The 25,139-nt window shown below is 35.5% G+C and overlaps 1 protein-coding gene across 8 annotated transcripts in view; it reads right to left on the bottom strand.

Annotated features, from left to right (window-relative positions):
* The window catches only part of PHC3 (polyhomeotic homolog 3), an 87,151-nt gene that overhangs the window by 56,072 nt on the left and 5,940 nt on the right, over window positions 1-25,139 (bottom strand). For 6 of the 8 annotated variants that reach the window (XR_007408314.1, XR_007408313.1, XR_007408315.1 and 3 more), the window contains exons 3-6: window positions 22,209-22,364; window positions 20,846-20,923; window positions 7,764-7,922; window positions 5,669-5,767 (exon numbers count right to left, since the gene is read on the bottom strand). Coding sequence is in view for 4 of the 8 variants with exons in the window: in XM_049105838.1 (XP_048961795.1) it covers window positions 5,669-5,767; window positions 7,764-7,922; window positions 20,846-20,923; window positions 22,209-22,364 (492 nt within the window). In the remaining 4 variants the exon portion in view is untranslated. The remainder of the gene's footprint in view (window positions 1-5,668; window positions 5,768-7,763; window positions 7,923-20,845; window positions 20,924-22,208; window positions 22,365-25,139) is intronic. The other 2 variants (XM_049105839.1, XR_007408316.1) reach the window with 2 other exon arrangements.

The raw sequence follows: 25,139 nt of genomic DNA on the forward strand, positions 1-25,139 counted from the left end.
AATGTTCACTTCAGAGCAGTTGAGATTTGAATTAGTCTATTCTAAGCTACTGAAAGAATTTTCTGAGACCATATGGAGCGTGTTCTTGGATTTTTGTCAAATATTTCATAGCAATATAAGTAGACTAATAATTGCTGTATTGCTGAAATTTAATACAAAAATAAAATGTGCTAAAATCCAGGTTTCTCAGCTTGCCACTCAAAGCCCTCCAAAGTCTAGGCCCAAACCACTTCAAGCCCCATCTTCCACTATTTCAATCAACAATATTCACATTCTAGCCATTCTGTATTCCCAAATAGACCTTGCTCAAGTTTCTCTTGCCTAAAATGCCATTCTTCCTCATGGCTGTCTCCTGAAGCCCCATTCGTTTGTCAAAGCCCAAATCCCACTCTCTCCCAAAGAAACCTCTCCAAGGTCTCTGTTTAGAAAGAATTTCTCCTCCTCTATAATACCTTTCCCACAGAATCTGGATCATAATGGCCTACAGCACTGACAAATGTCTAGCTTATTTTAGAAGTACTAATGTGTCTGTGAAATGCTGAGACACTGGCAGGCTCTCATCACTGACATTCATTTTCATATTCCCCACAGTTGTGTACTACAGACATTAACAGAAACTCCACAAGTCTGAGATATTTTCCCAGAGCTGATTTTAAATTATATATTAAATAAATAAATAAATAAATAAATTATATACTAACTTTTTTTTTTGCTAAGTATTTAGTTCTATTTGTTTTTTTTTTTTTTTTTAAGGCAAACATGAAAATCTCATATTGAACCAAAAAAAAAAAAATCTCAACAAATATCTAGTGGAAGCACCTTAAAATCTTTCAGGAAGCAAGGGAAAAACAGCATAAAGTTTAACAACTGCCATAAATGATCTATAAAGCAAACCAAATCATAATGATAACCAAAGGCTAAATTATAATCTGAAAAACTTGAAAACTTTCTTTCAAATAAAAAACACATTCACAGTAAATGAGGATTAAACCCTAAACCTGCAGCAGTCCATTTCTATAGAATATACTTTTTGGTCTAATTTTGTTCTTTGGAATTCTGAAAGAAAATGTACATATGTGCTTATTATATATATTATATACACTATTTATATGAATAAATTTTGGAATATGGCTTTAATAGCTGTGGTCATCTGGCTTACATATTTAAAATAAATTTCAAACATATTCCTAAAGTATATTAAAGTTAATTTTACTGTTAAGAGAAAGATCACATATTCAGATGTCCTTGAAAGAGCTTCCCTTTTGAGAAGAACCCACCCCTTCTAGATACAGAACAGTATCTCTAATGTCCAACTTTTATTTCATCTGAACTTCTCCTATGATCAAATTATGGAAACATTCCGACTTTTGAAAAAGTCCAGGTTTCACATGACTTATTTCTGCTAATTTCACACATTATATTTTTATAGTGGATTACTCAAATACTCTCACATCGATTATTTAATTTGGTTCTAAAAATACTGTGAATTACTAAGTAGCATCCCATCTTTGCAGAAGAGGAAACTAAGATTTAATGTCACATTGCTAGCAGTAGAGCTGAGTTTCTAGCTTTTAAATCCAAAGTGCTATTTTCTTTGCAATTCTAAAAGCATTCCCTAGGTAGCCTTAGTAAGTAAGATTTGTTACTTTTAGTCCTGTATCTTTCTGAAAGTCAGATTTTTTTTTACTTATATTTATTTTCCTGGTCATGGTGGGGAGAAGGGGTGAAGCATTTAAAATAGTAAATAAGGGTAAGATTTCCAAATTTCTTATTGTTGGACAATATGCTACAAAAGAATTTTAATACTACAGAAAAATTAACTGTTACACTGGCTTCTGTAAAAGAACATTAAAATGTCAATTTTGGCATTTCTCAACTACAAATTCATGGTTTTAAGTTTTTCAAATAGAAGTTTAAAAATTAACTAAGTGGAACACAGATTTTTGCAAAACTAACAGTCCCAAATTTGAGGAAAGTTACCACTAGAATATTCAAAGTATTAGCATCCCCTACCACTGCCAGCTTCATTCACTGCCATTTCAAAAGCACAGCAAAGAAAAAAAATGTGTAGATAAATTCCTGAAAGTCAATTCATCCTTTAGTTTCAAAGTCTTTCCTTGAATTAAGTCCAAATATCACAGAGCCACATACCTGTATCATATAAAACTGGACCCCAAAGAACCACTTTCATTAATTACTTTGACTGTGCTCACGTTAAAGATACTATAAAGACATTCTAAGATGTTTTCTCCATGAGAACCCACAAGACAGACTAGAGCACACTGGAGAGCACATTAGTTGTTTTTCCAACAATTGGTTTACTTTACTTTGGAAACTGTGAATCATTTAATGGCTGTCTTTCTCTCATCACTATTAGCTACTCGAAAGCTAAAAACTGAATTCATGACTCCTCTTTAGACAATATATAACAAACGTGGTGATTAGCAGCATGGGATATGTGCCAGGCAATACACTAATTACTTTGAATATTGTCTCATTTATTCCTTATCACAACTATGAGCTATTCTAGCTCATGGTGAAGAAACTGAGGTTTGAGAAGCCAGACACAATATTATACCCAATAAAATTTCATTTAAATGCAGTTTAAAAACAGGCAAAACGAACACACACCAGGATAGTGTTATCCTTGAGGGACAGTAATGGCAGGACCAAAACAGCATCAGGGAGGCTTCTCTGGGTCACAGTAAGGTTCTCCTTCCTGATCTGGGTGCTTGGGATATACCCATATTCTGGTAAGATTACTGAACACTTAAATATGTTCTGGATGTATATTATACTTTAATAAAGACTTTAAAATGTTAAAAGGAAAAAAAGGGGGCAGACCCAGTGGCGCAGTAGTTTAGCGCCACCTGCAGCCCAGGGTGTGATCCTGGAAACCCGGGATCAAGTCCCACGTCAGGCTCCCTGCATGGAGCCTACTTCTCTCTGCCTGTGTCTCTGCCTCTCTCTCTCTCCTCTGAATGAATGAATAAATAAATAAATAAATCTTTAAAAAAATGTTAAAAAAGAAAAAAGAAACTGAAGCTTGGGGTGCCTGGCTGGCTCAGTTGGTAGAGCATGCACACTCTCAATCTCAGGATCATGAGTTCAAGCCCCACACTGGGGGAAGAGCTTACTTTAAAAAAAGAAAAATGGAGGCTCGTCATAGGTAATAATATCAAAAACTAACATGTAGTAAGTGCTAAGTATCAGATACTGTTCTATTTTTCAATTATTTTTCAAAGATGTTGGGACACCTGGGTGGCTCAGCGACTGAGCATCTGCCTTTGGCTCAGGGCATGATCCCAGGATCCGGGATCAAGTCCCACATCGGGCTCCTTGCATGGAGCCTGCTTCTCCCTCTGCCTGGGTCTCTGCCTCTCTCTCTCTTTCTCTTTCTGTGTCTCTCATGAATAAATAATTAAAATCTTAAAAAAAAAAAAAAGATGTATTCATTTATTAGAGAGCACATGCATGTGCGCGCACACACACATAAAAGCAAGAGAGTGGTGGAAGAGCAGTGGGAGACAGGAGAATCTCAAGCAGACTCCTCACTGAGCTCAGAGCCCAACACAGGGCTCGATCTCAGGACCCCTGAGATCACCACCCAGCCAAAACCAACCTGCAGATACTTAACTGATTGCACCACCCAGGCACTCCTTCTACTCAATTGTTTTAATTTAAAATTTATTCAGGGTGCCTGGCTAACTCAGTAGAATGTGTGACTCTTGATCTCAGGATTGTGAGTTTGAGCCCCACACTGGGTGTAGAGATTACTTAAGAAAATAAAATCTTAAAAAAATAAAATTTTAAAAAATAAAATTTATTCAATTAAATTCACTTTAATCAACTTTACTGAGGTATAACTTACATATAATAAGATGAATGGACCAGTTCAATGAGTTTTGATATATGTAAACAGGATGTTACCACCACCTTAATGAAATTATGAAACATTTCCATCACTATATAAGTTCACCCATGCCCGTCCCCAGTCAGTCTCTCCCATCTTCTGTCCCAGGTACCACCAATCCAATTTTTCTCCCTATAGGGAGAAAAACTAGCTGTGCCTGTTCTGGAATTTCATATAAAAAGAATTACAGCAGGGGAGCCTCGGTGGTGCAGTTAGCTGAGCACCCAACTCAGTTTCCACAAAGGTCATAATCTCAGGGTTGTGAGATCTAGGCCAGCTTCGGGCTCCACGCTCAACGTGAAGTCAGCTTGGGATTCTCTCTCCCACTGCCCCTCTCACTCATGCTCTCTCTCAAGTATATAAATAAATCTTTAAAAAGTAAAAAAAAAAAATCACAGGGTAGGTACTCTCTGGTATCTGCATTCTTTTGTTATTACGTTTCTGAGATGCATCAGGAGTGTGTCCTTTTTTTTTATTTTTGAGTAATATTCCACAGTTTGTTTATCCATTCACCAATTAAAGGACATTGGTTGTTCCCAGTTTGGGGCCATTATGAAAAGAACTGCAACAAACATTCATTTACATGTCTTTATATGGATATAGGTTTCCAAACCTCTCAGAGTAAATAACTATAAGCAGAATGGCTAGGTCACATGTTAAGTATATGTTTAACTTTGTAAGGAACTGACAAACTGTTTTTCCAAAGTCATTGCACCATTTCACACTCTCATCAGCAATATCACGAAATTATGGTTGCTCTAAGTTCTCACCAACAGGTGGTATTATGAGTCTCCTTCATTTCAGCCATTCTAGTGAGTGTGCCATGATATTCATTGTGGTTTTGATTTTAATTTCTATAAAGATTAATGATGCTGAACATTTTTTTTCATACACTTATTGGCCCTTTGTTCATCTACCTTTGTGAAATGTTAAATCCTTAGCCCATTTTTAGCTGAACTGCTCATGATCTTACTATTACTTTGTATATTCTGGATACAAGTCTTTTGTCAGATATATGTGTTCTGAATATTTTCCTTCAGTCTGTGGCTTGATGCTTCACTTTTGTAACAGTGTTTTTTGAAGAAGATTTTAATTTTGATAAATTCTGATTTGTTATTATTTTCTTTTATGGTTACTGCTTTTTGTGTCCCAAGAAAGCTTTGCCTACCCTAGAGCTATAAAAATAATCCTTAAGTTTTCTTCTTTTTTTAATTTCTTAAGTTTTCTTCTAGAGATTTTATAGTTTAGGCTTTTACCTTTAAGTCTATATTCTACTTGTGGCTCATTTTTGTGAATGGTGTGAGGAAAAAATTAAGGTTCCTTTCATAATACCAATCAAAATAATATTCTATTCAATTTTTCAAGTTAAAAATTTTCCCAATTCATTTTTAAACTTAAAATCTATCTTGACTTAGTGATTACACAACTGCTTGTAAAGGAATCTATCTACACAAAAGAATACAACTCACATAATAAGAACAATAAGCCTGCTTTATAATAAAACTAAACACAATGTTATAGTAAAAACTCATTGCTTTCACTAATGTCAAATAATTTAAATGTCTTGCTTATTGGTGATATAATTTCTACATAACCAAAAAACCTTCTCAAAGTTTTCATGTATTTTATTAAATTCCAATCTGAAACGTATGGCAAAGAGCACTGAAAGCATCAGTAACTTAAACACAATGTATGTTTATCTTTAAACTGAAGATCCAGACCTCAAGTACCACATTATGAAGCAGACAAGCTCACCTGAGTAGCTGCAGACTGACAGGAAGATGACGATGACGACGAGACAACAGGAATGTCAGACTGTACAGCAGCCACAGTGGTAGCGGGTGTGAAAATCAGCTGTACAGACAGAAAAACCAAAAAAATACCCTAAGACAAAAGAACGTGTCCCACACACAATGTATAGCAGGCAAGAGAGACTGAAATTTGTGACAGAAAGACAATGCAATTTAGGACTGTCTCCTAAGCAAAAAGGTTTTACGTGACAAAGAAAAGTTTCTAATAGAGAACTCAAAAAAAAGTATAAACATTTTGAAACAGCTCATGATTCTGATGAGTAGCAAAATAAATCAGTGCTCAAAAAAGAAAATGTATTTAAGTAATATGAAATTCTCATACCAAATTTTGCCCCAAATAAGCTATTGTTATACTTAAGCTTTTCCCAGCTCGAAACTACTATGGTAGGATTCCAAAACTGGAAGTTATTTTTGATAGACAACCATATTCACTACTCTTGAATACAAATTTCAGTGACAAACCTGAAAAGAAACACAAAAGTCTTTTCATCTTTACCACAAAATATAACTATGCCACATACTACACACTATTTCACTCAACTACATGGGATCTATAGTACAAACCTAGGTTGCTCTTGATTTTAAAACTATTCATAAAGAAATATTCATTCCAAATGTAAATGCCACATGTCAAAATGCAACAACAAAACAGTCTGCAAAAAAGCTTCGCATCAAATAAATAAAAAATGATATACTCGATTTATCACCATCTTTTCAAATGTTGTTTTTCAGTATTGAAACAGAATGCCATTAGTTTAAAAAGACAACACAATCCACTCAGAGATTATCCAATCCAATTAAGTAAATTATGACAATGTGTAAATACTCTTATTTCAAAATTGCATTATGAGTTATTCAGTTCCTCAAACCGTTCCTATTTAAATTAAAATTACTGATTAATGAATCTTTTAAGTTTCAGTTCTTTATAGTACTAAATTTAACTGAATTAAACAAAGTATAACTTTCACAAGAAGGTAATTGCCAGAACAAACAGCTGAAAGCACTAAATCTAAAGAGAAGATGTTTGTTCTATTTAGCTTGAACATATGAGACTGCGAGTTTTATAAAGAAGGCAAAAGTGGTCATTTCAAATGATTCAGCCTAATTTTAAAGCATATTATTAATTAAATAAGATCTCCTGGGGAAAAAAACTAGAAATATGGCAATGTCTACTGAATAATCTGTAAATAAAAGGTGGGTCATGTCACTGTTTCCTGTTAGAAATACGATGGAAAACTTTCTTTGTAATTTTAGTGGAGAACAAGGGATCCAGATACATATTCATTGGACAAAAAAGAATATAAGTAAATATATACTAGGCCAAAGCTCTTAGCTACATGTAAAGACATCTAGCTACATGTAAAGACATCAAAGTAAATGCCAACCAATTCCTTAAAGAAGCTTAAAGTTAAATTAGGAAATCAGTAGATACTCTAATATATAACAGCCTTAAGAATTAACGTTCCTATGTTAACAAGAGATCAAAGTGAACATAAGAACACAAATACCTTGCAGATTTTGAGATGGGAATAACCAAAGCTAAAAATCATCTGGTAAATTACTAAGAACTCCAATCCAGATTTAAGAAGATCCCACAGTATAAATTCTAACTTACAGTTAACCACCAAATTTTTAACATTGCTAACTACTTCATCAAATTTAAGATGTCAAAGATATCTATATATCACTGCAAGTATCAATTATAACTGTACGATGCCATCAATTATAAATGCATCTCAGTTTCAGAGATGTTAAGATGTGAAGGTTTGAAATCAATAAAATTTGATAAAAAATAGTCACTCCATGTTACAGAATCTGTTAGTTTCCCAATGTTGCTATTTGATACACCAAGAAGGCCTACCAATTAAAAGTAGAATTTTTCATGACATAAATGTATAAGAGCTAAGCATACACATACAAAAAAATTTGTTAAACATTTCTTAAATATTAAAAATGCCTCTTATTGCATCAAATCAAGAAACATTTCCATCTCTCTCAAGCCCTTAAACACTGAAAAAATTTGGTAGCTCATATCTTACCATTTGAGCTCGGAGATACATTTGAGCTTGGCTTGCCGTTAGGGTAGGGGAGGTACTCCCTAGTAACATAGTCTGTTGGGTAATACTGCCGCTGGTAGAACTGGAAGCCTGGGAACGGCTTATTAACTGTGCAGGTGTAGGAGAAGTGGAGAGGTTGATCTAAGGAAGAAAACATATTAGGTCATAGGCTTCCATTTCTTGCTTCCATGCCAGTGATTTTCACCAAGCTGCAGTTAGGCAATCAATGGTACAAACTATGGCTAAGGAATCTAAAGAGAGGGCTTCATCTTTGACAGAGCCTCCCTCACTTCTTTGGGCAATTATTTGCACATATGCAAACAATTGTACGTACTGATTAGTACTTAGGATGATGTTTAAGGATATCCTCAAGATGTTTCATTTGATAAGACTCCAGTATCTTAAAATATCATTTCCACTACCTCCCAAAAATTAGGGTTAATGTTCCATTATTTTAATATTCCACATACTATGTTAAAACATCCGAATCAACAGTTTATACTATTTTGTCAGATTCTGTCACATTATGGGGGTTTCTCCAAGTGAACAAAAATTAGAACACAGACAATTCATTCACATATATATAAACATATATGTAACATATAATTAGTATAATGTTCTCCCTCAAAAGCTCTCAAAGAAGAAAATACAATTGCTACTTGTCAAACAGATGGAAAAATCCTAAATACTGGTTACAAAGTTAATTTATAAGCACTATTTTAAAGTTAAAACTACTGTTACAAAAAAAGAAAATAGTGCACAGTCTATCTCTAGGACACATAAGAACCTGATAAGTGGTGTTGTTATCTGTGAAGGCAAACTGGCTGAGGCAGGTAGGGAAGAGGGCAAAGGGAGACACATATACCCTTTTTTTATCTTTCCAATTTCACACCACATGCATATGTTGTCCTCATTTCTTCTTTTTTTGTGTTTCATTTCTCGATTTAGGTTTTGTAGGGTTTTTTTATTTTTATGTTACCCATTTTAAAAATAAATATTTTAACAAGAGTAATATAACCTGACATCAAATACTTTTTGTGGACAGAGTAAAGAATAAAATTAAGAAATAAGACGTTATAAAATAGTTAATTAGACTTTTGATTTGGGCGCCTGGGTGGCTCAGTGTTTGAGTGTCTTTCAGGTTCCAGAAAGGAAGAAATTTTAGCTGACACCAAGCACCACAATAGTCTCAGGGGACAATGCTCTAGAGACAGAAGACCTGATTTTGAGCCTATTTCAGGCAAGAGCTGGAGGTAAAACCCCTGCTTTGAGCCAAAATCTTCAAAAGTGGTGCTCAGTATGTAAGGAGGGAACAGAAAAAGTTCCACTCATATCTCCTAAGAACCAGCAAGAAAGCTTGTCATCTGCCCTGCCCCTGATGGAAGGAGAAAGTCTATGAGAATCAAAATGCCAGGCTTGGGACACCTGGGTGGCTCAGCGGTTGAGCGTCTGCCTTTGGCCCAGGGTGTGATCCTGGAGTTCCCGGATCAAGTCCCCCATCAGGCTCCCTGCATAGAGCCTGCTTCTCCCTCTGCCTGTGTCTCTGCCTCTTTCTCTCTCTGTGTCTCTCATGAATAAATAAATAAAATCTTTAAAAAAATTTTTTAAAAAAATGCCAGGCTTGTGCCATGTGAGGAATAGAAAATCCAAATTTAAACTACCTGCAATTTCATAACCCATCCCAAAACACTAGCATTTAAACCAGTCCAGGACATTTGTTAAACTAAACAAGATATTTATTAAACTGAACAAGTGCTTGGAGGACCTCTCTGTGGTGATTTTGCAAACCTCCTAATGAGTCCATAATTATTTAAAAATTTAAAAGTTTTTAAAAACTGTATAGTAGGTCCACAAAAGTTGGTTAATTCTTTAAACTTCTCTGTATCTTTTAAGTATTTTTAATTTTAATAAAATACATTGTACTTAAATCTATAATTCAGTGCATAAAGGCAATGAATATGTAGAATTATTTTGCAATATGGTTTTTACTCCTAGCACACCACTGAACCCATTAGCAATAATTATCAATGCCTTCCATCTGACAAATTCAATGGATCTTTTCAGATCATTCCCTTTCAATCTTCTTTACCAGCTCTTCTTTCTAGCCCACCTTCAACACTTTTCTTCTTGAACACCTAGATTATCACATCCACACTCATAGTTTCAAAAAACTCAAACCTGATGACTCTGAATCCTTAATTATAAACTCATCCTGAGCTCCAGATCCAAACACCTACAGTACACATCTTTCTGAATTATCTCAACTCAAATTCAACATGTTCAAACACCAAACTCATAATTATTCCTTCTTAAACCAGCTTCTCCTCGAATGGTCACTGGCATCTCCTAAAATCCTACAAAACAAATTATCTGGAAGTCATCCTGATTCTTCCTTCTCCTTTACCACACATACAAAATCAATCACACTTACTTATACACCTTTATTTTCTTCTAAGTGTTTTCTAAACACTTAGTTTGAGAGTCTGGGCCCATGGCACTTCCAGCTAGATTACTTTAACAGCTGCAAAGTGATCTCCCGGCCTGAAATCCTGTTTCCTCCTACATGTTAGATAATCTTCCCCTGATTTAATTAATTAACCATTTAAAAATCTGGATAACGTTCGACCTCCCCTGACTACCTCTCTAGCATCATCTCCTCCCACTCCTTCATACATACCCTTCACATTAGTAATATGAAGCTATTCAAAATATCAAAATGTCCCAGACATCTGTGGCCCTAGTAACAAATGCTCTGGACTGGTCTGAGCATCCCTCTACCCCCACACTCTATCCCATCTGCACCTATGTAGTGAACAACCCTCTCTCAAAAATCATCTACATAATAAGCTTTTTCAGGTATCCCTACGTCTCACAGTAGAACTATTTCCCTTCCTTTTTTGCTTGTTATCATTCATATACCCCTAGCTCACCTTTCTTCTTCTTCCTCTTCTTTTTTTTTTTGACTTATTTATTCATGAGAGAGACAGAGAGAGAGAGAGGGGGGCAGAGACATAGGCAGAGGGAGAAGCAGGCTCTTCGCAGGAGCCCGATGCAGGACTTGATCTCAGATCCCAGGATCATGAACTGAGCTGCAGCCGCCCAACCACTGAGCCACCCTGGTGTCCCGTATCTCACTCTTCTAAACAATAATTTCTGTAACAGTAGGGATCATGGACTACTCATCTTCAAATATCCAGTATCTGCAAAAGTACTTTCATTCAATAAGTTTACTAGGTTAATGAATGCCGTGTTATTTTAAGACCTACTTCATAGTTTTAATGTGATATATAAGCTCATCACAAAGTGTTTATGAGGAAAAAAAAATTTGGCATAGTCCCTAACAGAGTAAAAACAATGTGACATTAGTTCAACTCTATTTTTGATATGCTATATAATAAATTATTAGTAAGCCTCCACAAAAACTTACTATTTGCCTTACACCTCTACAAACGAACATTTTAGATAAAGCCTAGCTGCAAAGATTAAATCACTTAGCAGAATAAAACTGGACCCAGGTTTTCGGACTCATGTATTTTGGCATTCAGAATGGTTTCCTACATCCTGATAGCTTATGAATTTGGGTCACTCTCCAATAATTAATAGTGCCACAGCACTTTCTTTTAGTCAGTGGAAGGAAGAAAGGAAGGGACAGAGAGAAGGGAGGAGGGAGGGGAAAAAGGAAGGAACTCTAGTAAGGATAGACCACACAGTCTTTAAACAGAAATACAATAAAAGTCTTTTAAAAAAATGACTAGCTGGTAGATAAAATGCCTGAGAGGCTTTTTTTTTTTTTTTTCTTTTGAGAGTGCTCTTTAAGGAAGCAGCACACAAGGTACAAACAGAATGCTTTTTTCTTAAAAAAGAAAAAAAGGAAGAAACAGAAATAGTAACTTCCTAACCACCTGCATCCCATTTTGTCTAGGTTGTGAGATCAAAAAACCATTACCATGTTTATTTTTAAGTTCCATATAGGAAGTAACATTTCAGGCAGTGTCTACTCACAAATGCTTAACCCATGAATGATGGCATTTATATCTCTGCAAGAAGTCCATCTCCACAACTGGCCTACCTAAAAAAAAAACTTCCCTTCCTTTCCACAACTGATAAGGCTCTCCTCTATTCTATTTTCTGCTTTACTGTACTGCCTGAACCAGTGCCCTTAACTGTTTGCATTATATTCTCTATCAATTCCATCCCAACATTGCTAATTCCTTTTCACTTCATAGCCAATCTTGCCACCTCATACCTCAAGCCCCATACTCCATAAAGGAACTCTTATTACTAGGAGCTTTCTCCCCAACTGGAAGCACTAATTTCAAGAGTCACCAGAGAAAACCACATCTACCAAAAAAAGCCATTCAACTCACAACCACATCTTGGTGTCCCTCCAAATCGAGGTTACAAAGGGTTTCTGGCCCAGAGTACTCCCTAAGCCAAAGCCCATTTGAGAACCACTGCTGCCATCTGACTGATCAATCAGGAATACCTACAGAAGCACAGCATAGAGATATTAAAAGGATAATGTATACCTGTATTATTCAATGACATGGAAATATCTTTATGACCCATTTCTGAATGAAAAAAAACTACAGAATAACATATACTGTATAATCCCACTTACATAATTACAGAAAAATGTGTTCATGCAAATGTAGGTATCATGTGAAAAACACAGAAAAACAAATACATTGTATATACACACAATAATGCATACTTATACAACTGATATGATTAAATTTGATATAGATATATAGGCATACACACACACCACTCTGGAAGAACAGCCACCAAAATGCAAAGGTGAATAATGCCTGCTAGGGGTAAAATTTGGGATAACGTGTATTCATTCTTTTTCTTTTTTTCTTTCTTTTCTTCCTTCCTTTCCTTCCTTCCTATTTTTGTCTCTTCTGTGTAAGTATTAGGAATCACAGAGGCTCCCCGCGTGGAGCCACTTCTCCCTCTGCTATGTCTCTACCTCTTTCTCTGAGCCTTTCATGAATAAATAAATAAAAAAAAAAAAGAATCCAAGAGGGAATGTGTTTCCTTTTTTTTTTTTTTTTTAAGATTTTATTTAGGCAGCCCCAGTGGCTTAGCGGTTTAGCGCTGCGTTCGGCCCAGGGTGGGATCCTGGAGACCCAGGATCAAGTCCCATGTCGGGCTCCCTGCATGGAGCCTGCTTCTCCCTCTACCTGTGTCTCTGCATGCCTCTCTCTCTATGTCTCTCATGAATAAATAAATAAAATATTTTTTAAAAATAAAATAAAGATTTTATAAAATAAAGATTTTATTTATTTATTCTGTGTGAGAGACACACAGAAAGAGAAGCAGAGACATAGGCAGAGGGAAAAGCAGGCTCCCTGCAGGAAGCTGGATGCAGAACTCTATCCGGGATCCTGGGATCACGCCCTGAGCCAAAGGCATACACTCAACTGCTGAGCCACCCAGGCATCCCGCTATTTCCTTCTTTTTTTTTTTTTTTTTTTTTTATGTTTAGTACATTGTTTTGTTTTTACCACTTTAAAGCACTGTATGCATTTTCTTGCCTCATCATTCAGTGGGGATTTATACGTAATTCAAGTATCTAAAAGTGTAAAATGTTATATTAAAATTTCAAATAATAATATCTACCCATGAAGGATTTCCTTTAAGAGACTACACACTTTCAAGAACAATATGAAATAAAATGTAAAGCTTATTAATTATAGAAAACCATTATTTCTACTATTTGCTATACAGACTATAAACACAACAGCGAAACAAATAAGAAACCTCATAATCTCCCACTGGCTTTCAGACTTGGATGTCTTAAAAAAGTTGCAAAGCTGAAACAATTAAAATATTGGAAGTAACTTAAAATGTTCAGCAATGGGGCTGGTTACATAAAATAAAGTGCATCCATGCTGTGCAACATTATGCAACAGCTTAAGTGAGCGAGACTGAGCTGTGTGTGCTAACATAGATCTCAAGTCTGTCAGGTGCAAAAAACCAAAATGCAGAATACTGTTTCCAGTATATATATAAAAAAATGACTGTTAACACACATTTCTCTATGCTATATATGTCCATAATGCATAGGTAAAGATATGGAGGGATATCCAGCAAACTGAGGAGTCAGCGTACTGAAGAGAACTGAAAGATGGCTGACAAGGACTTAACACTTTCTCAATTTTTCTGTACGATCGGAATATTTTACAAGAATGCAGTAAAGCTGCTCATGACCATACAGATACTCAGGCCAGTTTTATTTTAAGGTAATACCAACTTTTGGAATAAAGTTCTAAATTTAATCATTTGAAATTACATTTTTTTAAATGCTTGATTAAAGTACCTCCTAAACTAGGTAAGAGGATGAGGACATTAGCAATAGATCACTGAGAATGACTGGTTATAAGCAAGTACTCTTCTCTCAGAAAAAAAAACTTTAAATGGGTTCATTTGATATGTGATTGATCTTAGACATTTTTAGAGAAAAGTAAACATTTTTAGAGTTCTTGATCTAAAAACCATCTCACTGGCCCAGTAAGTGTACTACTAAGAAATTTTTAAAAAACAAATAACTAGATATGTATACAAAGAATTACAACAGCATATCCAATGCAGGCTTACTTGCAATAGCAAAATTTCTAATACAGTCACATGGGGGTTAGGGCTTCAACACACAAACTTTGGGGAGATGCAATTCAGTATGTAACACCCTTTTACTGAACCTTCTGTTTGAGATTGACCCAGGGTTATCTGGATGAAAACAGTAATAAAAACACATAATTAGACAATTTAATTTTACACAGAAGAAAACTGAGGTATAAATGACTAAGGAGGCTAACTGACTTGCCCTAAGTTATGCCACCAGTCAGATAATGAAGATTAGAACCCATGGCCCTCACCTCTTCCAAGCTACCAATCTTTTATAACCCAGAATTGGTAGTAAAATCATCATGTACTCTTTTTTTGTGACTTGAATTTTCAATGAGATGCACAAGACATCACTAATCACCAGACCTCCACATGAACTCATGTATTCAATGTTTATTCAACATCCACCACAAACTCAAAGTCTAAAACCGAACTCCTGATTTTCTTCTCTAACACCTTGTTTTGTCAGGTCCTTCTAGATGTTCAGGCCAAATACTACAATTATGCTGGACTCTTCACTTTTCCTCACATCTTTTATTCAATCCATCAGCATATCCTATTAGCTCTACTTTTAAAACATATGCAAATTTCTATAATAAAATACTGGTGAAAAAAGGTATCTAGAATCTGGCCAACCACTTTTCACCACAGCTACTGTCACCATCATGGAGCAAGTCACCAATCTCTCTTGTATTACTACAAGAACTATTTAACTGGTCTCTCTGCTTCTATCTTTGCCCTCTACAATCTAAGTTAAAACCTGAGATCATGTGGCTTCCCTACTGAAATAGCTCTCTAATAGCTTCCCAACTCAAATAAGAGTTTATAATCTCATGATTAGATTACAATTACCTCTCTAATGTCATCTCTAAACATACTCTCATTCTCTCATTCTATTGCAGCCACAATGCCCTCCTTTCTGTTCCTTGAGCATGTTTGCCTCCCTTACCCTTTATTAGCAATGTCTTCCCTGACCATCCTAGTTAAAATAGCAAATTCCCTCATCCCATTCTCTTTTCTTGCTTTATTCTTCTGTATAGCATTCACCATCTGACATATTATATAACAGTTTACCATCTGTCTATCCCTACCTCCACTATAACAGAGAGTCTGTCTGTTGTGTTGCTGTGTTCCCAGCACCTAAAGGCTTTTGGCACATATTAAATGTTCAATAAATATTTGTTGTATGAATGAGTGAATGTATGAATAAAAAAAAAATCATGAAACTAACCAGGCTTCAAAAGCTCATTTTGTCTAGTACCATAACTAGAAAGCTATCATAAACAAGATTTTTTCTCTTTTAGACTAAATAGTACAGTGAATTAAAGTCAAAACATCTGGGATTAATGTAGATTCTGCAACCAAAAAATAACAAAGAAAGAGAAAGGGAATGAGATACAAACAGCTCTTGAGTCATTTAGAGACTTATGATTGCAATTTCAGCTACATAATCCTTTCCAGCTGAAAATGCCGAATGAAGCAAAAGTATCTAGAGAATGATGGCACTTCACTTGCATTAAAACAAATAAAATTAGCCACAGGCCTATCTACTTACATTTATGTATAGAAACACAGAATAATAAAATAGGAAAGCTTCACACAAAACTTTTTTCATGGCAAAGAGATTACTGAAAAAGAGATGTCCTTTTTACTCTACACATTGGTAATGCCTGTCCCTTAGACAACAAGAGTATATTTGTGTTTTATTTAGGCAATATAAAAATTAACAAAATAAAGCTCTTTAACTTACTTCCTCAAAGATAACCACCATTTAACAATTTGTTGTATATTACAGATTTTCTTCCTGAATAATCAGGCAGATATATAGATATAATTTCTTAAAAAGTAAGTTAAATGACAGGAATTCTGTATCCAGAAAGATGGAACACTTGTACTTTTCCCTATTCCTTACCCTAAATACAACTAAAATCCCTGGATGTTACATATAAAATAAGCATAGGAAGTTCCTGAAAGGTAGAGAAAAGGAGACTGGCTAGTGACCTCAGAACCCATAGAATCATGTGGTTGTGAGCCCTCTGCGTTTTCCTTTTGTCTTAGCTAAGCCAAACTTACAGCGGAAAAAGTCTGTAACCCAGAAACACAAATGGGTGCAAACAAACAAAAAGAGCCCCAAAAGAAGCCTACTCTTTCTAGCCAAAGGAGCAAGAAAGGGACTACCTAGCAACATAGAAAACTTTTAGACAACTGCTCTACTCCAGCCAAACACAGAGAACATTGTGGCCCCACCTACACGAGCAAAGGTTTCTACCTACACCAGGCTGTAATGAGACACCCCCAGTTCCCCTAATCCCTCCAATGGATAAGCATCAGAGAAGGCGAGGTAGAGAGCCAGGACTTTCATCCTAGCCATACAGGAATAGACTACCACCACAAACTCACCCCATCCCTGTAGAATCAGTGGAGATCATGTGGGGAGCCATAACATGGCACTCTTATTCCCTCCCCCACCACCTCCAGCCAGGGAGGCATCTATATAGAGGTCTAGTGAGGAACCAGAACTCTCTCCTCCGTTTAGCAACTATGGTTGAGGGTGCACCGAAAGCACCCTCTCAGGTGTCAATGGAGACTAAATGGATAACCCAGACTTCTACCCTCAGATGATATTAAGGAGTTGGTACACATTCCCTTTAAGAAGCCAGTCAAAAAACAATTTAAATATGATCCAGTCTCATAATACTCAAAATGTTGAGGTTTCAATCAAAAGTTATTCATACCAAGAACCAGAAAGACATGAGCTGAATAAAAAAAAGACAATCAATAAGTACATGCCAACACCAAAATGAAAAAGATGTTATGATTCTGACAGATTTTAAAGCAGTCATCATAAAAATGTTTTGAACAAGCAACATGAGTCCACCTGGAAAAAGCAAAATCTCTCAGCAAATAGAAGATATAAATAAGAACCAAATGGAAACCTTAGAACTGAAAAAATAGAATAACCTAAATTTAATAACCTAATGAGATCACACTATACATTTTTACTTTTTTGACCTAATACCTAATGAAAATCTAAGTTTCTCTGTATACACACATACAGCATTTATTAGCTGTAGTATTTCACTGTATGGATTAACTATAATTTAATATTTGATTAATGCCACTTATTTTTATTGTTTACCATTTTCACTATTATAAACTGCATATTTACATAATTATGTCATTTTTGCATGATTATCTATCATAATTATCTGTCATTTTTACTAAATGACATCACCAAAAATAACAGTGGTAAGTTAAAGCGAATGCAGAGTTTAAATATTTTCATACACATTGTCAAATAATCCTCCAGAAAAGTTGTACCAAATACATTCCCACTAATAAGTGCATGAGTTTATCTACTTTCTCACATCCTTACCAACAACGGGTAATGGCTTAATGCTTTTCCTAGTTTTCTAATTTGAGAGATGTCACTATTATTTTACATACATTTCTTCATTACTAATATGGTAAGTACATTTTCATATCTTTAAAAGCCAGAAATAGTCTTTCTTTTAAGAATTACCAAAGCAAGTCTTTTGTGAATTCTCATTGTATATCTCACCATTAGAAAAGAGCCCTTGTTATTTCACAAATATAAGCTGGCTGACCTAACAAGGTACAATACATTTTCAACCATTCTGTGTTTTTTAACTTTGATGATGCTTTTTTCTCTAATTGGCTTAGATTTCATCTTGATAAATCAAACATAACTAAATCTAAGTCCTGTTAAAATATAAAGACATCAACACAAACACTCAGTCCCAATTAGTTTTAGAGCCAAACAATCATAAAATCACCATTCTCACTACTGATTGCTTTCTAGAATTGATCTGTTTTAATGAGAGTAAAGAGGAGGATGCTGACACTTACTCTTCACCAAATATTCAATTAACAATAGCCTTCTCCAGTTTCCCCAGGTTGTAATGATGGGACTTCTGACTCCACTGTTCAATAATATTCCATGTCCCCTTATCCCACTCCTACTCTAAATCCAAGTCTGACTGATGACTTAACAATCTACCTTCTAGCCCTTTTATCTACTGGAGGCTAGGCCCTTCTCTATGGGCTTTCACTGTTACTCGGGAACCCTATCTTGAAATAACCAAAACTCTGAAAACCACCAGCCTGCCAACCTGACATGGGTCATTAATATAATTATCTAGAGATTCCTACTACCATGTTCTGCCTCTCTTTTGGAGAATGACCTGTATTTAGTAAAGCTACCTTGAGTACCATAATTTGGACAATTAGTCAACTCACTTGAGCTATTATTCAGCTGGGAATAGAAAATGAAACAAATGCAACGCATTACTCATTTTTATTTTTTTTCCTCCTGGACATCTGTTCTCCCTGCTTACTTCTTTCCCCCCCGCCAACCAGTCATGGGTTCTGGCATACCTGAACATACAAGGCTGCCTGGTTTATGGCAAGCAGCACTAACACTGTTATAAAAAAGTAAGCACAATCACTGGAATTGTAACTTCTGTGAAAGTCACATACATAAAATCATAATGAGAGAAAAAGAGTTTAAAAGGATACCTTTTAATAATTTGAAAAAATTCAAAAACATCTCTTTATACATATACATCCTAGTATTATTCCAATATTTCATAGAATAAAAAAATTGTCTATAGGTTATTTAACCAGACCACAAATGTTTATCAGTGCTTTCCTTAGCTACTAACGTATTAAAGACATACATAACATCAATAACCATAATTACAGTATTAATTATAATTCAATGAGAGAGAAATATGGGGGACAGGCAGAAGAAGAGGGAGAGAGAGACTTAAATTTTTCATCTTCTTCAGTCTAACATTTTAAAGTCATAAATAATTTCTTTTTTTCAACTAATTTTATTCTTGTTCCAGGATACTTCCATGCTAAGAAAGAATAGAATTTTTTAGTTAAAAATGTCATGGCTCAGTTGGTTAAGCATCCAACTCTTGATTTTGGCTCAGATCATGATCTCAGGGTTGTGAGATAGAGCCCCACAACAGGCTCTGCACTGGGCATGGAGCCTGCTTAAGAGTCTCTCTTCCCCTCTCCTTCTGCCCCTCCCTCACCTTTCTTTAGCTCTCTCTTTAAAAAATGTCAGATCAATAGCCAGAAAAATTACCATATGCTCCAATATATGTACTCAGACAGTAAGGACGACATCCCTAACTAAAGAAATATAGCAAAAGTTTATCTTCATTTCCTTAGCAATCTACAAACTAAACTCCAATGAAGTCAATTTTACAAAGTATCAAAGTATTATCCTACTGAATCAGGAAAAAATAGCCAGTAAGGATATTATTAGGTTAACTTAATGGCTCTCAACCAGGGGCAGTTTTGCCCTCCAGGAAACATTTGCTAGGATCTAGAGACATTTTTGGTTGTCACACTGGCAAGGAGGAGGGCCACAGCCCAGTAGTATATAGTGGATAGATGCTAGGGTGCTAAGAAGCATCCTATAATGCACATGATAGCCTCCCCCCACAATAAAGAATTATCCAGTCTGTAACATCTATAGTGATGAGGTACAGAAATCTGGAACTAATGAAATGTGAATACAGATTATACTGAATCAATGTAAAATTTCCTGAATCTGATCATTTTCATGTTGCTCTAAAAGAAGGACTTTATTCCTAGAAAATACATACCAAAGTATTTAGAAGTAAAGGAACATGTCTCAACTTACCTGCAAATGGTTCAGAAAAAGAAATGTCTATATGTGTATATGTAGAGAGAAAGGAAGAATTATAAAGCAATGAGCCAAATGCTAACAACTGGTGAATCTGAGTAAAGAATATACAGAAATGTTTATTATTCTTGCAATTTGAAATTATATCAAAATTAAAAGTTAAGCAAGTATTACCATGCCTATAAATTTCTTTTAACTGGGAAATTTTGCAAAATTTCCCAGTACATATGTGTAATATAGCAAATCAGATTTACTCCTTTCTCAAAATAAATTACATTATCTTGAATGAATACTTATAAATTTGATCAAGATAAGCAAGCATAACCTGAAAAGTATTAATTTCTAAAATGTGAGGTGCCCAGAAAAAACTAGAAACATTTAGATGTCTACCAAGGATTGATTTTCTTTATGTATCACTGTAAATGGCCTAATACCCCTTGCATTATATATTTCAGGCTTTCAATACACACAAAAACTTCAATCAATTTGAACCACAGAAGATCTAAACAAAATCAGTGGGAAACATGTATAAGAAATAATACAAAAACATTTTTTTTAAGACTCAGATTTTCAGAAGCTTAACATAGTTCTGAATTCTTAAAACTTACCATTCCTATTTCTAGGCACTTGTTAGTTATGTAGCAATCAACAAATACACAATAGCAACCTTACAAATAGTAACAGTTTACTTTTGGAAAATAGTTATTAAAATTTTTAGATCCAGGAAAAAATTTAGGGCACTTACAGATGTCTGGGACATACTTGACTGTTGTGTGACACTTCCTGTGGGAGATGTAGATGGTCTTCCACTGGACAAACTTGCCTAAAATAATAAGATCTTATAATAGGTCTATAAAAATCTGAAGTTAAAAACTTTCTGGTACCAGGATACCACAAAACCACAATAAAAAATCAAAACATCTAGGTTACAGAGAAAAAAAAAAAAAACATCTAGGTTATGAACCAATTCATTTCACAGTCAATATAGATTAAGCTTTGGCCAAACAAATTAAGAAGAAAAGAAAAAGATGACTGACAAAAACAGAGGACCCAAAGGCTAACCTTATTTTAATAGCTGCATTCATTGTCAGTTTTACTCTGCAGCTCTGTCTTCTATGAAGTGGAACCACTACTCCAACATTATGAAAAAGAAATTGGAGCTACATCAAGTGCCACTGGGTTTCAGTTTCCTAACTTGTATCATGAACCCAAGGTTATTTAAAATTACACTACGAAGAAGAAGCAACAGCTGGGGATGTGTTTCTAACAGAAATAACTCTTTTTCAGATATAATCAATTGAGATCCTCCTCTAATAAGATTTAAGATTAAATCTCATATATGGTTTTATTTAAATAAACAGTATAATAATAATGAAAATCTTTTTTAAATAAATAATCATAAAATTATCCTGTTATCAGTAGGAACAGTATGCATGGATATTAGAAAGCATACAATATTAAACAGTGGCCATCTGCTAAAGTGGCCAACTCTGAAGAATGAAAAATACTAGTGAGTCAGGAAAAGGAATACCTTCACTTCTTTTTAATGAATGCAAATTACTTACATTAAAAAAAAAACTTTTTTCATTGAAATGTAAATACAATTCATGCAACCCCAAGTATTCACTGTTGTACCTAGAATTTTATACAGTATGGGATCCCTGGGTGGCTCAGCGGTTTAGTGTCTGCCTTCAGCCCAGGGTGTGATCCTGGAGTCCAGGGATCAAGTCCCACATCAGGCTCCCTTCATGGAGTCTGCTTCTCCCTCTGCCCCTCTCTCTCTGTGTGTCTCTCATGAATAAATAAATAAAATCTTAAAAAAAAAAAAACAATTTTACACATTAAAACCATGACACTAGTATTTCTGCAATGCAGATAAAAAGTAGTGAGATAAAAGCTAGTAACAGAGTACCATATAAAATATATCCACATTTGTTTTAATTAGCTTCTATTTGGCCATCTATTAATTTCTTTAAGAAAAAATAATCACAGGACATTTGAGAATTCTGAAATAATACACCCAACATATTTATTTTCAGTAATTATCTGCAAGTGTCAATTTTATGTCAACTTTAGCCTCATAAATTCTTAATTTATTTAAGTCTCACCTGAACAGCAGCAAGGCTCTGAAGCTGGGAGCTGCTTAAGTGCTGCTGCTGAAGAGCTGCTGTGTGCAGCATCAAGTGTTGCTGCTGAGCTGCATACATTTGCTGAAGGTACTGAGCAGCTGAGCTCGGGGGGCGATGCAAGGCCTGTTGAATTACCTGTGATGAGTCGATTGAATCAAGGTCAAACTATGATCTTAACATTAACCTTAACCATAAAATAAAGTATAAAAAAACTGTCAATTTAAAATTTCACTAAAAAATAAATAAAATTTCACTACTTTAATATTCAATGTCGTTTATAGTTCTCTCCAGTTACATATCACTAAGATTCACTAATCTATACAAATTAAAAACACCCAGAAGAGGCAATTCACAAAAGAAATAAAGAGCCAAATAAGACTTGAAAAGATCTTCAATCTCATTAGTAGTCAAAATTTACAAATTAAGGGGTTCCTGGGTGTCTCAGTGGGTTGAGAGTCTGCCTTCAGCTCAGGTCATGATCTTGGGGTCCTAGGATGGAGCCCCACATCAGGCTCCCTGCACAGAGGAGAGCCTGCTTCTCTCTACCTCTTCCCCTCCCCCTGCTTGTGTTCTCTGTCAAATAAATAAATAAAATCTTAAAAAAAAATTACAAATTAAAACAAGATTCTATTTTCCAACTTTCAGATGAATAAAGATTGAGAAGAATATTACCACAAAATGGGGAAACAGAAACTCCTACAGTGTTAGTAAGAATGTAAATTGGTTTAACTTTTTAGATAAAACTTAATAGAATTTGGGGCCTGGGTGTAGAGAGGAATACGCATAACCCTACAGCCATTACAAATAGTAACGTAGAGCACCCAGGTGGCTCAACTGGTTGAGGGTCTGGCTCCTGGTTTCCACTCAGGTCATGATCTCAGGGTCACGAGATCAAGCTCCACATCAAGCTCTACACTGGGCACAGAGCCTGTTAAGATTCTCTCTCCCTCTCTCCACCCCCCAAACTCTCTCACTCCCTCAAAAATTTAAAAAATAATAATGTATATCAATGCTGCCCAATATAACAGCTACTAGTCACATTATCTCTTGAGGACTTACAAACGTAAAATGCAGCTAATGGAACTAAGATAATCAGTTTTTAATTTTACTAAATTTTAATATAAATAGCCACATGCACCTAGGAGAATACAGAAATAGCTATATTTATCAACAATGACAGAAATTCTCTAATCTATCATTAGGTGAAAAAAGCAGATTACTAAAGTGTATAAAGTAAGATACCATCTTATATTAAAACGTATTTGAAAGAAAATACAGAAAAACATTAAAAGACTACCAATAGATAACTAGATTCGAGGTGCTTTTTACCTTCTCGTTTTTTTTTTTTTAAGATTTTATTTATTTGAGAGAGAGCAGGAGACCACAAGCAGAGAGATCAGCAGAGGGAGAGGGGGAAGCAGACTCCCCAAGTGGGGTTCGATCCCAGGACCCTGGGATCATGACCTGAGCTAAAGGCAGCCGCTTAACTGCATGAGCCACCCAGATGCCCCAGCTTTTTACCTTCGCATTTGTACTATTCTTTAAATGTCTGAAAAAAATCTACTAGTATAATATTAATAATCATAATTATTTCATGTTTCAAATTATTTCATGTTTTAAATTATTAAATAATTACTTCTTAAAATGTTTTTTAAATGTCAGATTCCTTTCAACATAGAATAAAACTATTCTAAAAAAATTCCTGAAAAAGTGTTAATTACTGTGAATATTTATTGGCAAAATATAAAATATAAGCCCGAAACTTCATAAATAGATAAACATAGAAAAGTCAAGTATGGGATGCGTGGGTGGCTCAGTGGTTGAGCGTCTGCCTTCAGCTCAGGGCATAATCTCGGGACCCAGGATCGAGTCCCATATCAGTGTCCCCGCAGGGAGCCTGCTTCTCCCTTTGCCTATGTCTCTGTCTTTCTCTCTGTCTCTCATGAATGAATAAATAAAATCCTTAAAACAAAAAATCAAGTATTCCAAAAACAGAGAAAAATCCTTTATCTGTCCAAACCCATAAATCAGACTAAGCCAGTCCTCTGCAACCACATCCCAAAGTCACATCATGCCCACAGTGACCCTGAAACAGCACAGAACCCTAATCTCAGCATCAAACTACAGAGTTTTCAGAGCTAAAGGGGGTAATAGAGCCATAATCCTACAGCTTGAGGTCTGAGTCAGGACACCATGAACTCAAAGCAATGAATCTCTTTATACAAATTCCAAGAAAACATATTTCCTTGTGTTTACTTTCGTATATTCATATCTCTCCAACTGTAGATTGCTAAACCTGCTAGAGATTCCTGTCACAAAATCAAAATAGGCTTTTGACTCCTACTTACAGGAGACTATAAAACAGCATTAAGTGATACAGAATTATAACAATATGTCTTCTTGGTCAGGTAAACCTATATATGTTCTTTAAATTCCATAACAGGGGATCCCTGGGTGGCGCAGCGGTTTAGCGCCTGCCTTTGGCCCAGGGCGCGATCCTGGAGACCCGGGATCGAATCCCACGTCGGGCTCCCGGTGCACGGAGCCTGCTTCTCCCTCTGCCTGTGTCTCTGCCTCTCTCTCTCTCTCTCTCTCTCTCTGTGTGACTATCATAAATAAATAAAAAAATTAAAAAAAAAATAAATTCCATAACAAAACTAAAATCAAACTGAAATAACAAATGAATAATCTATTTGACACTTTTTTTTTTTTTTTAAATTTATGATAGTCAGAGAGAGACAGAGACAGAGACACAGGCAAAGGGAGAAGCAGGCTCCATGCACGGGGGGCCTGACGTGGAATTCGATCCCGGGTCTCCAGGATGGCGCCCTGGGCCAAAGGCAGGTGCTAAACCGCTGAGCCACCCAGGGATCCCTATTTGACACATTTTTGTCAGAGTATAATCATTTT

The sequence above is a fragment of the Canis lupus genome, chromosome 34 (genome assembly GCF_003254725.2).
Source record: "Canis lupus dingo isolate Sandy chromosome 34, ASM325472v2, whole genome shotgun sequence".
NCBI classification, from domain to species: domain Eukaryota; kingdom Metazoa; phylum Chordata; class Mammalia; order Carnivora; family Canidae; genus Canis; species Canis lupus.